This window comes from Stegodyphus dumicola, chromosome 7, assembly GCF_044657685.1.
Source record: "Stegodyphus dumicola isolate Sdum_Otavi_A_Nest chromosome 7, ASM4465768v1".
Classification (NCBI taxonomy): Eukaryota; Metazoa; Arthropoda; class Arachnida; order Araneae; family Eresidae; genus Stegodyphus; species Stegodyphus dumicola.
Window position 1 is genome coordinate 113,348,850 of NC_140774.1, and position 17,133 is coordinate 113,365,982.

At 30.3% G+C, this 17,133-nt stretch overlaps 1 protein-coding gene across 2 annotated transcripts in view; it reads right to left on the bottom strand.

The window, feature by feature from the left end:
• The window catches only part of LOC118183119 (teneurin-a-like), a 1,514,249-nt gene that overhangs the window by 176,700 nt on the left and 1,320,416 nt on the right, over nt 1-17,133 (bottom strand). For both annotated transcript variants that reach the window (XM_085820731.1, XM_085820730.1), the window contains one exon: nt 15,699-15,966. In XM_085820731.1, the coding sequence (XP_085676857.1) occupies nt 15,699-15,966 (268 nt within the window). The remainder of the gene's footprint in view (nt 1-15,698; nt 15,967-17,133) is intronic.

Here is a 17,133-nt window from a genome sequence, read left to right on the forward strand (position 1 = left end):
TCCAGGCTAACCGCAGGCGACAGTGAGTTGCAGTAAGTGGAACGCATCTGACAGGTCTACGAGCATATAGACCAATCTGCCCTAAGCGTCTGTACACGGTCTGCCTTGAAATGGTCGTACCAGTGGCTGAAGAGAGTTGACGAGACAGGTCTGAGCTGTGCTCCGCCTGTTTCTTTTGGCAGTAACTGACAAATACCGGTCCTCATTCGGCGTTGTAACTCTGGGGCGACCTGTGCTGTAACGTCTACTCACATTACCATCATTTTGGAGCCTGGAGATGACACTCTGGGCAATTCCAAGTTCGTCTGATACTTCCAGTTGGGTATGCCCACATTCCAGACGGCCGATAATTCTACCACGTAAAAAAATCATCCAAATGCGTCTTTTGTGCCATAACTATTCGGTTATTGCACTGAAATGCTTATAAAGCGCCTGCGAACAATTTTACTTCTTTGCCTGTATTCCTTATATATCACTCTCTTACACTCTCGTCATTGTGACGTACCATCGGTGTAGTCTGGTTACTTCCTAAAATTTGATTATGTTTCTTGAAGATGTGTGTAGTGATTTTACAGGTGATATATTTATTTTAGAGTTCGATTTCCGCGTGACTCCGAATTATCCTTAATTTATGGACATGAGTGTAATAATGCAATGGTCTTCCTAATTGATTGTTAAATGGTACACCTGATTTGTTAATATAATTACCGCTTACTAAATGCTATGCATACTTTATTATAAAACATGTACTAATATAACTACAAAAATAGTAATGATTTTGAATTATATTTTAATACTTAACTAAATGCACCCACAATTCGAATATGTTTTGTTTCCAATGACTTAATTATTTACGCAGAGTAATAATAATGAAAGCATTACTAGTAATAATTATCATGTTTTTAAACATGCCTGTGTTAACAATGTTTTACTTTTGAGAGTATGGAATATAAGTTTATATGTCACCTATTTAATATATATAATAATAATTAGCCAAAATGGTCGTTAGCCCAGAGGGGCTATTAGTCTCGAAATGGTATTTTGCATCGAATCACTATAAACGGCTGTGTCACTTTTTAGGTTGTTCCCACCAAATATTTTCGCACTGTCTTATATTTAAAGAAATAAAATAATAAACAGTCTCCATAAATGAATGTATGTTTCTCGCATTGTGCAAAAACAACGATAACTAGAGCCATCAAATTTCGAATAAGAGAGTCCTCCGCTGGAATATGGGCTCCTGAATCTTGAATTTCGAATTTGCTTTATTATCTATTTCCCAATTTTTTAAAATTTTAACGAATTTTTGATTAAAAAGCTCAAAGATTTCAAAGCAAGCAGTGCAGACATTGTACGGCATAGCACATTTTTATTCCCAGCGCGGGAGACAGTCTCCCGCGCTGGGAATATCCGAGACCGAAATTCTAAAGATACGCTGTATTTAAATATTTTTAGCACAAAGCGGCGTTAGCCCAATTGCTCACGAAACGTGTATGTGAGTGTAAATGGGGAAAAAAACCCCACCTTCTTCGGGCGTAATATAAAGTTTGGAAGCTTTCAGATTTTTTTAACTTTCTCGTACAAAGTAAAAAAGAAGTATTGTCATCGCGAAAAATTTCGGGTATTCATATTTCAACGATGTTTTTGCGTGACATGTATACCTAAGGACAGAATAAAGGACTCTTTTCCCCAGACGAATTATAAAACTGATTTAAAATGGATTCAAAAGGCATTTTTTCCGTGGAGTCTGTACGTACGTACAGTACAGACTTACGTATCTCGCATGACTCAAAAGGAGGACGTTGCATGAGCTTATTCTGTAACTCCCAAATAGAGAGTATAATTTTCTGCTTTCATAAACTTTTTATGAAGCTGATCCGCACTTCGGCCATCCATCCACATAAATGACAAAAAAAGTGATGACCAAAATGTACAAAATCACTATTACAAAATCATACAAAATTAGGTACAGCAGCTTAGTCATCAGAAATTCAGATGATTGGAAAAAATATCAAGCCAACGGGTAAGCAGAATGTTACCTAAAGCAAAGAAAACAGACTATATGAGAATTTCAGAGCAAGTTTTGACAAGCTTCAGAGCAAGTTTTAGCAGGATTTTTCAGAGCAAGTTTTAGCAGGATTTAGGAGTGTTCCTTTTTTTTTTTTTTAGTTACAGGAACAATATGATTGAAACTTCCATCTCTACACAAAATAGCATGAACGGAAAACAGATATCTTCTGTCAACGGAAGGTATCGTATGTCACCATAATTAGCACATTTACGACTAGCATTTTTTGAAGTGTCAAAGGAAAATTGATAATTGATTATCTGAAACTTGCAAAAACAAACTCAGTGGGCTTTATGTACAGGTAGCAGTAAAAGTGAGCTGAAATATTAGCAGTAGAGGAAGGGAAAAGCAGTCCAAATGATTCTTTACCATAATGACAATATGCGTCATATATCTCTGTCAAAGCAACGGCAATAACCTACTGCAGGATAACATTTTTACCTTACTCATTACATTAGCCATATCTTGCCTCAATTGGTCCTTTTCTGTACCGAAAAACCTAATTAAAATCCTTTGAATGTGCATTTTGGAAGTCATGTTGAGGCAATGAAGATGCGAAGATTGGTTTTTAAAGCATGAAGAACACCTTTTCTCCTTAGGATTAACTACTGAAAAGACAGAAAAAAGTATTTTTCCGTATGAAAAGATTACACTTAAAAAAAAAAAAAAAAAAAAAAAACACAGTTGGTTCCTTTAGCATTGTCTTTTATACGTCGTTCTTAATACGATATTCGTATTTCAATTAATATCAATTAGATATTTTATTAAATAATTAAATAAAAATTTAAATTATTTGGCGTTTGTCTACTGTTTCAAAACGTTTAGTTTTTAAAGCTGCAAAACAAATTAAATTTGAAAGATAAATTAAGATCTTATGTTTTTCCTAATGGCCAAACTCTTAGAGTTACTAATAGTGCACAAGATCAGGACTAATAGTGCACAAGATCAGGAGCAAGATAAATAAAGGAATTTACATTTCTCTCGGCGGCAATATTTATCAAAGAGACTGAATGTTATGTGTATAGAAAGCTAACGTAATAAACTTATAACGTGTTTAAATGCTTTTAATAGTCCTTAAAAGACATTCAAATGTGTTTAAAAAGCTTCGCTAATAGTGTTCTAAAATCAGAATAAATTTCTAAATGTTAAAGAATTAATTTATTAATTTTAACTCGCAGAATGTTTCTAATTTTCTATAAATATAAAATATCACCACTATTCGCTGCTTTGAAATTTCCCATTTTCTTCTTTGATTTGGCAGCAAGTTTTATTCGGAACAATTAGTTAACAGTTACATTGTAAATTAGGTATCAAATAAATCTTATCAATAAAATATGCATATTTGATTGCTAAATTTCGCTTACCAAATTGCAAAACTTTTTACATTTTTTGGACAAAATCCCATTTTTAATTTCAGGATGATCAGGTGAGTTAAGCTGATTAATTGTCTTCATTTGCTGATGTACCATTTTGAAAATTGTCATTAAGCACAACTTACAAGAATACTTCTTTCAATAATTATTCCCGTTATTTTTAAAGTCCATCAAATAAATTCTAAAATGCTGGCTTAAAATAAATCAGATAAGAAGAAAGAAGGCATCGACATAATTTATTTCCTTCCATCACCTCATTATTCCTGCTTTTAGAAGCATAGTAGAAACAGCTTTATGAGGTACACATTTATTATCTTATAAGATTTGATATTTAAAACGCAAACTGTACTATACATGGACCTTCTAAGAGATAATCTAACCCAGTGGGCGGGGCACGCGTAACCGACATGTCGGCAAGAAAGAGTAGGAACGATCTGGTTTACTTTAACACTGAAACCTATGAGTTTGTATCACATAACTCTTTTTAATTATTACATGTGATACGTTGTATAGTGATGAGATTATGAAAGCCACAGTTGTTTCCAAATAGGATTTAATATATCTCATTAAAGCACTTTTTACTGCATTTCGCGCATTTTTTTCACGCGTAATTCTTGTACAAACATCTTTACTTTGGTTAAACGGTAAAAACTCTAAGCACAAATTTATGAACTTAATTTTGCGTAAAAATAAAGTAAAATTAAATAATATTGATAGTACGTGATGCTTTGAAATAAATAAGGTAAAATTAAATAAGATCTGATAATTTAAAAAAAAAATAATGATCATTTTCAGGCAGTGATTTTACACATTACGAAACGATCATATTTATTTGATTATATGATCATTAAATTATCAACATTAAAGTGGATTAGTTATTTTAATAATTCATAAATTTTAGAGCATAAAATTTTCTGAGCGTAATGAAGAAAAAAAAAAAAAAAGATAAAATAAAATCTAGAAGCACTCAGATTTTATATTACGCCCAAAAGGAACCTTTTTTTAAAGTTTTGTGTGTTACCTATATTTATTGAATATCATGTTCTTCGCCCGTAAACCACATACATTTGAAAACAGCATATCTTTAGAATTTTCGCACTGGAGATAAAACTGTTATTTTCCGTACAGTGCTCTCTCTGAACTCGTTGAGTTTGTTAATCAAAAATTCGTTAAAGTTTTACAAAATATGAAATAGATTAAAATAAATTCGAAATTCGGCCGTCCAGATGCCCATGTTCGGGTGGAGGATTACATTATTCAAAATTTGATGGCTCTAGATACTGTCGTTTTTGTCACAGTGCGAGAAACATACATTGTATTCGTGCAGATTCTTTATTATTTAGTTTCTTTACATATAATACAGGGCGATAATATTTGGTAACCCCAATTTTCAAGGAGACATGGGCATTTATAGTGAAACAGCGCAAAATGCCGCTTCGAGCTAATAAATTCAATTAACCGTAAATAAAAAAAAAATCTTATGCAAAACTAAAAATAAATTTAAAAAATAATCACTATAAAATACAAGCAAAATTAATTATTACGGTTAAATACAATTTTAATATTAGAATTAAATGTATAAGCATTTTTAAGGAGTCAAAAGTGTTTATCACTATGATGTATTATGAAATATGATTGAAATAAAATTCCTTTATAGAAATTGTGCTATAATACTCATCTATAATTTTAAAAAAGCAGCACAATTTAGAATTTTAAACAAAACTTTCGAAAATTCGCTTTTAAACACTTTAGTATTTTTTACTTATTTACACCAATAAAAAGCATAAAAATTGCAAGAGAAAATCGCTTGTTTGAAATTTTCTATTAGTTCAGACTTAAAATATATTTTCTAAAAGAAGTAGGTACAAATTTCCTTACAGCATAGGAAAAGCTTAAAAAATATCCAGCCCGGAAAGCAAGCAATAGCTTTATAATTATTTAGAACGTTAATTATGCTTGATAAATATGCTAAATTTTTAAAAATCAATCTCAATTTCAAAAATAAAAAATATGTAGAAATTCTAATTTGTGAAATGAGGCGCTACAATCAGCTTTTTCTTGACGATTATACACGCTGCAATAGGCAACCTATGTTAAATTTCTGCAAGTCGTCCCTAGTCCTCCGGATGTGATCAAGGTGACAGCCGGCAACGCCTCAGACGAGGGAGAAAACCCGTTTGGTTTAGTCTATTTCTTATAAGGTCCATGGTACTATAATGTTTTCATTCTATATGTAACTATTGCTCGGGTTTGATAGCACAATTCACTATTAATATATTCTTATGAAGTCATGCATATGTTTTTGTTAAAGTTTTACATTTGTAAATACTCGTCCTCCATTTAAAATTACTGCACTTTCCGAATTTATTGTTACTGCATTTTCTGTATTTATTGTAAATACTCGTTCTCCTTAGTTTCTGCATATTTAAAGAAAAATTTAAAAGGAACCCGATAATATCTCAATGCTTTTCACTTTTGTTTTCATTTTCCCCTGATAACCAAGTTCAGTACTTCATAAATATTTATTAAGCATTTTAGAAGAAAGCTCGATAGCTTTGTGCTTTTCCCTGAAGATACATAAAGCAGAATATACATTTATATTTTTAACAGACATATCGGCGGTAAAGACGACAAATTAATTTAGCACTTTCGGCTGCTTTAATTGTTTATTTATTATCATTTGTTTATTTATATAATATTTTTCACACTTTGAAACTAAGAGAATGGTACTGAGAGCTAGAATTTTTATAGTGCATGTTTCAAACAAAGTTAATTAATTAAGTAAACATTTTAAATCGAATGAATTATGGGAGAATTAGCATGCAATTAAAACAAAAGAGTTGCATTCGTACGCCTTTTTCGCTCGCTCAGTATCCGCGGTTTAAAGTAACATAGGAAAAAATAAACTAACTAATAAAATAAAAATTACAATGAATTTCGCAATGCTGCAAGTTTCGAAATAGTTAATAACAGCAGCCGCAACACGTCCAGTACTATCTTCTCAGAATCTTCACGCTGTTTTGGGACGATGCTTCTAAACACGCAGAACTGTGGGACCTTATGTGTATTCTTAGATTTCTAATTAGAGGCATCATTATTTAAATGTATTTTTACTTCAGTATATCGGATTATAAAGTAAATTTGGTTAAGAATTAAAAGGTATAAAAGTATATATATATATATAATTACAAAACAATTTTTTTAAAAAACAAAATATAAATATGCCTAGTATTTTCGCTCTTTAAGCTACAGAAAAATTTCATTAAAGACATAAAGTAAGAAATTTAGAACTAATGTTTTTGAAATTAAAGAAAGATAATTTTGAAATTCATAATTGATAAATTTAAAGTAATCTAATAAATGCAACATTCAATTTTTTAAACAAAATAGAATTCTCTTTATTTAAAGTACAAGTTCTAATTGAATCTTTTTCCTTGCTTTGGGAAAGGGCAAGAATTTTTCGGTGAATTATTATAATTAAATACAGTGAAATGGCTCATCGGCTAAATCTAGATAGGATAGATAGATAGGCTTTAAGGAATTTTTTTGAATTGGAACATGTTAGTTTTCGCAAAAGAAAAATGTAAAATTCAATAGTTTTAAATTAAAAGAAATTTTGAAAACAATAGAAATACGTAAAAAACGGAAATGGAATACAATTAAAATCTGATTCTACGTTGTCAAGAGGAGGTAGATCAGAGTTCCATTGAATCCCATTTTCTGGAAAAACTACTGTGTTTTTGTTCACTCATTGCCAGCTGATGAACCACTTTAAATTTTTTCAATATTATTGTTCATATAATATATATATTGTTATTCAGTAATAGATAGACTCGGTTTAGAAGATAAATATTTTACATTTTGCCGAATGGCAATAAATTCCAATCACAAGTAAAACAACGCATTTACAACGGACCGCATTTAAAGTGAATCAACACAAAAACATGTTTCGAGACGAGTAGCCCTTTTAAGCTAATAATGCAATTCTTGAGGGCTAGTTTAGGTTCCTGGAATATGACAAAGCACATGAGGAATATCTGCCTAAGGCAAGATATATCTTCGTGGAGAAATTCCACTCATTCTTTTATAAAAGATATATTTATAAAGTAGGTATGTTTTAAAAATCTATATTTATTGATCCTTCATATTATAAAATTCTTTTGCCTCTTGATATAAAATATTAGGAACAAATAATAATAATAAGAAGAAGAATGAAAGTTAATATACATGATAGTCTCAATAAATTAAAAAAAATATATTGAAACAACATAAACGTATCCAACGTTTATACGAAAACTTACAGCATATGGGAAGTCAAGAACTGAACTTTTAACTCTTGGTATTAGAAGCATCACGGCGGAAATCATTACCAGAGTAATTAACTCGAATTATCTAAAATCTACTGGATAATTAATTTCGTAAAACATTGTTATTTCAGAGATCCAAAATTACTCTGCTAGCTTTATAAACGATTTGTTTTATCGTTTTTAAAAGCAAGAAAAGCTGAAAATGATCATCCTAGGAAACTAAATATGGAACAGCCCAAAATGCGGCGCAATTATGCCCCCCGGAACTTTCCGGCCCTGCAGTCGATAATAAAGTAGCTTACTCTGGCCGAAAATTATATATAACAGGAAATGAAACCTCTAAAGATGTGGGTGGGACGGGATGTCGTCCCGCTGTAATTAGACCGACATAAAGTTGACGGCTTACAGACCAGTGTAGGCTCGTGCTTACTCTTGATGATGGGTGATATCTGAAACACGGGGTTTTGTCTTTTCAAGGATAGGGTGTCGCTTGGTATAATGGAAAGGGGGCGATGGCAATTTGCTCACAGGACAACAATGTGCTACTGCTTTGAAAGCTGTACAAGCAAGTTAAAACCTAACATGGGCTACATTAAACAACCAAGTGATGTCATGAGTTATTTAAACGGGAGATTGATAATATGAAAACTGCTATTGTGAGTAGTCATCAAATCCGGAGATACTGCTTTTATGAATATCGATGCATTTGATGAAAAATAGTTTTAAGAATTCTCTTTCGAAAACAGGGATAGAGAGTCATAAAATGCTTGACTTGTTTTGATTAAATAAGTATACCCTCACGTTTAAGTTTGAATCAAAAAGAAAATTTACGAAGTAAATTCAATTTGGGTTAAAAGATCTTAAACATTATGGATGACTAAAAATGGGATTAAATCTTTTATTTATTTATTTTAATTTCCTACTTTTTTAATTTTAATTTGCAAAAGTTGAACCACTTCCGAATTTCGAAATCGTTTATAGAAATTCGCTTCCTAATTTAGGGGATTTAAAAAAAAGCAGGAAGTAAAAATACTTTATCGGACTCTACTTAATGTTTTATTATTATTGAAAATTCTTTTCTATTAAGTCCCTAAAGTATCCTAAGTATATTATTTTCCTATTACTTCAAATGAAAGTAGCATGACGTATATATTTTAACATATATGTTAAACTGGCATTGCTATGAATTTAGCTATAGAAACATTTATTCATATCGATGTACAACAATTATCATGTAAACTACTTCAGTGGCTCTTAACTTAGAGTGTACGAGCATCTGGTGGTGAAAGAAGGCATTACTAGGGGAGTCATAGAAGTTTATAAATTTTCTACAGAAACTATCGCCTGTGAATAATTAGCGAATACTACTTCGACAATTAGGACGACGTTTGTGATATAGTTAGGAACTAGAAAAAAAAAATTCAAGTGCCTTCAGTTAATACACTAAAATAACAGTAGGATGAAACATGCAAATTTTTAAAAAAAGGAGTTAAAATATTTTCAGTTAGACTTAAGTGACATTGGAAATTTGTCACTTTAAATTTATATTGTGTGAAACCAACAGAAACAACAAATCACGCATTCTAAGTTTTTGTCTTTCTTTGGGCGACGCTTATGCATACCGAGCTAACCTCTTGTCTCTTTCAATGACGAAAGCAATAGGGCCAATCGTATTTCTTAGAAATATTTATGTTATTTCTGATGTGAGTTGCAATAGTCCTAAACAATTTGAATAACACACACAGAATGAATTCTGGAAATCTGTCCATATATGTGGTGGTTCGTTATGCTCTTCCTTATACGTTTGGAGAAATATTGTATGATTTTTTTTTTTTTTTTTTTGCTTTTTGGGCTTTAAATCCTGTTGAGTCCTGAAATAAAATATCTGCTGCGTTTTGAGCTTTATATCCCGTTTATAACTTGTCACACTGTAGCGAGCAGAAATTTAACTTTCCTCCTTGTTAGTGCATTCTGATTTGGAGAACTGAAATTTTGATGAAGTGATGAATTCAGTCTCATATCGCACGATCAATTAATTATAGGAAGAATTTGTGCAATTTTCGAAAACATATTTCTTATTGATTATTGTATCTCTAGCTGTGTCAACGTCAATAGAAAGACGATTGTTTTGTTTACGGATTCACCTGCCAACAGAAAAGATATTATACATTGAAAACATAATTAATGAATACAGTACTTTAAGATTCCTCAGCAGCCAAAGTTATCAGAAGATTTTAACAATTAACATGACTGTGAATTTGCAGGACAGAGTCCGAAGTCGAATAAGGCACAATTTGATTCTAACGATATTATTGCAAGATCTGATGTTGCGACAGCTCAAAGATGCTTCTTATCATTTGTGAGCTATGAAACAAAAAGCTTACAAAAGCTGAGGTATTGCTAAAACCACATACATATGAAATTGCAGGAAATACATTTAATTTTGAAGAAAATTCAACAGATTCTGTTATCCAGCGATGTGATATGATTGCACATTTAAGTTCTCAGTGCCGACATTCTTACTGAAAATAGTAGAAATCAAAACAAGTAAAGTCGTAACTAGGGTATTCATCTTCCCAGGGACAGATGCCCCCCTTTGCTCCACCCCAGCTACGCTACTGAAAGCTAGCCGTCTAGAAACGGCATTTAACTGAACGAGTCTCACTGATATTGATAATTGCTGTCAATTGTTGGTATTTGTGCGATACATTAGGGGAAAATATAAATGTTGGAATAATTTTTATTTTTAAACCACTGGAGTTGACAACAAAACAAAACGATGTTTTGATGCATTTAAAAAAAGTTGTGAAACCTCAACTACTCATGAACGTGAATATGGTGGTAGGCATTAATCATGCTGATGTTGAGCAAAAATTCTTCACCTTTTCTCATACTTTAAGAAGTCACACCTTAAATTCTTAAAAAAAGTGAAATGTTTCAGATTTTAAATTACGTCCAAAGTGATGTTTCTTTAACATTTTGTGTGTTATATTTATTTATTAAACATCACGTTTTTCGCACTTAAAGCATAAAATTTAATTCAATAGCAACGTCGCAAAATAATTTTTAAATGAGCATACCTTTATAAACATAGTTCGACGCGCTGGAGACAAAAAGGTTTTTCCCCTCCGTAGAGTTTTGCCATTGCTCGCTTTTAAATCGTTGAGTTTGTTACTCAAAAATTCTTTAAAGTTTTACAAAATATGAAGTCGACAATAAAACAAATTCCAAATTTCAAATTTGGGATTTCAGATGCCCATATTCGCAGTAGGATTACGTCATTCAAAATTGGATGGCTCTAGATACCGTTGTTTTATCACAATGCGAGAAATATACATACATTTAAGCAGATTTTTCATTATTTAATTTCTTCAAATATAATGCAGGACTAACATTTTGTGGCAACAGTTTGAAAAGTGGACCGACATTTATAAGAGTGTGACGCAAAATGCCAAAATGAAAGTAATAGTCGTTCAGCACTCAAATCCCTTTAGACTAAGAAAAAGAGATTTCTTAAATTTTGGCTGATTTTAAAGCTAATTTTTCCACTTTTTCTGCAACCACTCTCATCTATTAACTGCTGTAGCTTCTTTTCTGTGACTGAAGGCCATAAACAGTCAATCAGGCGTTATTCCATTGACTTAAAGGGATGATGTCAGCACTGAGCTGTCAAAGTTTATCTGTTGGGCTTCCTAAGCTGTGTGAAGTCTTACTCTAGATTTGAATTACCGGCTTCAAAGCAAGATAATTTAGAAACTCTCTTGTGATTTAAGTGATTTCTTTCGAAGATGATTTGATTTAATTTTGCAACTATGTTTAAGTGTTTCTGAGAGCTTATCGCTTGATAATTATGGAAGACCGTGAAAAATATCTAAGAAATAAAATATCATTTACTCGACTAAAAAGAAAAGCAAGTTTCATGGCAAATCAGTGCTGTAATTTGGCTTTTCGAAATCAAAAGTGTTAATTCTTCATTCAAGAAATTAAATAGGGATGTTATTTCACCACCAATAAATGATAGCAATTTAAAACTTAATGTTAGTTTTAATGTTAAATTTAATAGTCCTTTAAATTTGGATGCATAGTTACAAACGAATGACAATTTTGTTGTAAAGTTTGTAAAGATCTGAAATTAACTGAATTAATTCATCATGGTTTGAGTTCAAAATTTGAATTACTGTGCTCAAAATGGTCTTGCAAAAAATCTTTCAGAAACTCCAATATGTTTTTGTTCATTGCTATATGCAAACACATTATTCGTACAAATATACATTAGACATATCTTTGAATGTGTACCTATTATTTTCTGTCATGATATTGTATTACGGCGAATTTAAGATATTTTATACTAATAATGCTTTTGAAAATTATTAAAATTTAGATATTATTAATATACCATTTAGAAAATAAATATACTATGTACTTTATTATTAGAAACTTGTATTTTAATAACATGCACATTAAAACTCACTTTTTGTTTCAATTTTTAAAATGTGGTTTTTCACACTTATACGCATAGCATTTAAAGTATGTTAAACTTGGCATTTAGAAGCTATGTTAAATAATTTATAAGTCTGATATACTTTAATGCATTAGAGAACTTTAAGCTGAACCTATGAGTAAGATTTTGCTTGCAAGAAAAATGGTATTTTTTTCAGCTCGAGCTTCATTGGTTTTGTACAAATTTCGAATCACTTTTAGCCAATATGTTATACTTGGGTGAATGTATTTTACATTAATTAGACTTAAACTCATTTGAAATTATGTATTATTGTGACACTATTAAGAAAATAAGTACTTAATAATAGGAAAGTGTTTTTTAAAAACCTTAAAAACTTGATTTTCTCAAAACATGATTTTTTATTATTGCGCACATGATATTTTAAATAGGTTTAATGACAAGCACTTGAAATCTCACAGACTTCCTTATTCCTCGTATAATGATTATGTTTTAACTGAACCAAAATTCCTATGAATTTTTTAATATAAAAAAAGTTTAATTAGGAAAGTATTAGATACTTTATCACTGAAATACATTTTTTAAACTCAAAATAAAATGACAACTTAACCACGAAATTCTTAGTTTTTGGTTACTGCCCTAATTGGAAGATACGTTTTTAAAACTATGTAGACATTTATTGAAGTTTAAATTATTTTATGGATATATTGAAAAACATAGCTAATATCTAGATTTGCTTTGCAAAATAAATGTAAACTGCTTAAAAATGAATAATTCAAAGTTCAGTTTCAATTATCATGATTTCAAAGGAAAATTTTATTACTGCAATAAAGCTTCTACAGCAAATACAGCTACCAGAAGGCTTAATTAAAAGAAATACCTTTTAGTTTTTGTGATAAATGTTTCTTGACTTAACTAAATATGTGCACAATTTAAGATATAAAATCACTTACATGAATGAAGTTCATTTAAATCTCCGAATGATATGACATTTTTTACAATTTAAAATAAAAAAATTAATGCATAAAAAAGTGAAAAATTGTGTATATTAAAAATGCTATTTCAAACATATAAAAATTCCTGTACAATAGCTATAATTAACCAAAAAAAAAATATAACCCCTCCCCAAAATATCCCGCTTGTTTCGAGTCTTTTTATTACATTGAAAACACTACAGTTGGACCTCAATCAAAGAGTTCTGTTCTCCTAAATTAATTGCACGTTAATTAGCTTTATTTACCTAACGGTTGTTTGGAGTGGCTTCTAATGAAAGCGGAGAAGACCTATTTAACAAACAAGAACTTCAGAGCCATCATAATGAAGCTTGAACAAATTATTGATTTCAATAAGTAAATGTTAGATTTGTTTTTGTTTGGTTGCTTGTTTTGTTTATTTAATAAGACTCTTTGTATTCTTAAATTTGAACCATTATTAAAGAATTCCGTGTTGCTTCGATTGAGATGCTCCAAATTCTGTACATACGCTTACAAAACTGTGAAAATTTCACATTAATAGTGTGATTGTTGAAATAAAAATGTTCGTTGGCATTATGATATTAAAAATATTCGAGATTTGTAGAATTCGTTTAGCAGTTTTGATATATGAAAGAAATTGACCAAAATATTTAATAAAATACCTATAATGCTTAGGTCAGTTAGACGAGCATGTGGAATTTTAAATCCAAATAATTATAAAAGGCTGTCTTAGTGCAGCTATAAATAATTTAATCAACAGAAAATATAATTTAAAAAGATAAGCGATGAAATAAAAATTAAATCCAAGGTTAACTACTTTATATATGAAGATACTCCACATGTCTTCACAAATACAGTCTTTAAAGCATAAATACTGAGATCCATGCTTATCATAATATTATTATCTTTCGCAAAGATAATTTATATTTTAGTAATAAAGTTAGAATGTATTTTCTGCCTCCATTTGTATTCATTCGTGGTGTAACGGTAGTACACTCGGCGCGTATTCGAGAGGTCTAGGTTCGAGTCCTAGTGAGGGTATTGAATATTTTCACATCGCAGCGTCAAAAGAAACCTCCTAATGATTCTATAAGGTATTATATGATATAACCAGGCGTCGGTATCGACACCAGGGGGGTTGATGAAATTTTAAAGGATGTCAATGATGATGAAGTTAGTCGATAATTGAATATGCGCCAGCAACTGATAGGCATAATCAAGATCCCACTGATTACAAAAACATTTATTTATAAAACTGATACTTAATTGCTCATTGGTATAAAGCTGCATCATATATCATGAAAGAAATAGTAGAAAGTAAATGTAAGAAAAAAATTACAGAAAAAATATTTAATGTATTTAAATAATGCACTTATTTAATAACAATACTTTTAAATATGTAATTTTTATGCAGTGAAAGCAATATAAAAAGCTAGAACGACACAAGGAAATATATTTATAAAATATGAACTACGCACAAACAGAACAGAAAATAAGACACATATTGAATTTTTTTGAAGGAAGTGATTTAAAAATTACATTAAGCGATTTTATACCAATTGTCAATAAAACTGCATTAATGCAACAAGCGTAAACATCGCATTTATTAAAACTGAATTTTTGTGCAACTTGAATTGGTGATTTTGATTCTAAAAACTTGTTTATATTTATAAAATTAAAAAATAATTATTAAAAAAATAATGAAGCATAAATTTAATGAATCATTTTTTTCAAACCTTTAGTTCATGTTCTACTTATTAGCTTCAGGTAATTTATTTGCAGTTATTTATATTATGATTATGTAGTATTACAGATATAAACATCAGGGGGTCGATGGAAAAAAAAAAACACTCCTTTATATACAAGAAAAAGTTTGGAAATCCTTGACGTCAACTTAAAAATATAGTAATAATGCATAACAACTAGAGCAAAGTGAAAAACTAAAATCAACCGCTAAAATTACGAAGTAAATATATTACATTTAGCACAGTAAAATTTAAAAAATTAATACCAGGAACGTTTAGTATCATATACTTTTGAGAACGCACTCTTTAAATCATAGGGTTACATGATATTATTGATATTCTATTCTGTTTATAAGGGGATACACCTTCGAGACGTTTTGTATGCAAATGTCTTCACAGATACCGTAACTGCGTTTTAAAGCGATATTAATTGAGAATGGTAAAGTTTAGCCATTAAATTAAGTAACGTGTTTAACATTTGCCATTGTGCTAACGAAATTATGCCAACTAATAGAAATTAAAACAAGACGAAATATATAATGGGTTTCCGCTTACTTGTAGAAAGCTGTTGTAGTGGGATTTGTAGAAATTAAATTTCCCTAATAAATGAACACTTATTAAATTTAACTAAGTCAAACAATACAGAAGGCAAATCAAACAGAGGCAGACATAAAAATGAAACAAATTCTAACTACATCGAATTATGAGTTCAATACACCTTTATTAAAATGGTCATGGTAAAAAATACGAATATTTCGAATTCTTTACTTACCTCTTGCTGTCGTAAGCCCATAAATCTTCTGCTTGTACACATTTCTCTTATTCCAAGCGTACGTAAATTTGATTTCTGGGTCAGCTTCAAACACCTTTTTGAAAAATATGCCTTCAATAATGATATTGAGGTGCACTAAACGAAGTGACGATGTTATGTTGCTAGGGGTTAGTTGCAAGTGTATAGTAGAGAGATATCCATGAGCGTGGCTGCTATGGTAAACTAAATGCAAGTCCGAACCAGGAATGGACAAGCTCTCCTGTAAGACCTGCAATGAATTACAAAAGGTATTATTTATTAACTGGTACTATTATCAAGCACTTAGTGACTTCTCAGCTTGCATATCAGTATATAAATGAATTCGCTATTAACAAATTGAGACAACGATAAAGTAAAGAATGCGTAATTTTCAAATAATATATGCCTCTTATTTTAAACATAAAAATTATTATTAAAGTTGCACAGTTTAGCGGTTGTTTGTGTATTTTCAACGGTTTTTTAAACAATTAACTGAAATTAAAGAAGCATTAAAATTGATTTCCAAGAGATTTTACAGTTAGGATTACATTATTTCTTGCAATTAAAAGCTCTGCAAACACAAAATGGCTCATGTTAATACATTTTAATACAGAGCTACGTTTTTCAAATTTCGAAGGGAAAATGTTTGTATTTTTCAAAACAAAAGTAGTGTAGGATTTTTAGAATTAATATAGCAAAGCATAATAAATACTATTATCTATAATTAAGGAACATATTGACCGTCACTGTTTTATACATAATAAAGAGCGTCAAATATTTATCCAATAAAAGTGCACATTTCGAAGACCATTAAAAAATATAAATACATAATCCTAAAAGATAACCCAACTACTGAACGGATATTCTCATCAACTTTTAAGAAACCTATCATTACTGTGAATAAAATAATAAATAACGATTTAAATATCAAAATACAATGTTCATCTCCTTCTAAGACAAATGGAGCACAAATCCAGAGGGAGAATTCTTTACAGCAATCACTTTTACATAAAAATATAAATGTATTGTGATTAGAATGAACTGTAGCTGTAATTGAATGACTGCACAATAAAGTACACAATTTATTATTATAAAAGTGGAGAGTAAGGCATACTTAGTTTCAAGAATCTAAATAATGTTCCGAAATAGGTTTAGGATTATAAATGGTTTCTGTATAATAGAAATGAAAAATTAACAAGAGTCATAACAAATGTGAAAATAAACTGAATGTATTATTAAAATGATGTTTAGACTCCGATATTTAATAAAGAAATTCCAATATTTAACTCAAGGAAAACAAATCACTTCTCTCTTCTCAATATCTGCAACTGCAATTTTAGAAAAAAATGGAAAAGAAGATTATTATAAAGTGTATTCAATTTAAAAGATTCCAGGAATGTCTCCTGGTATGAAATGG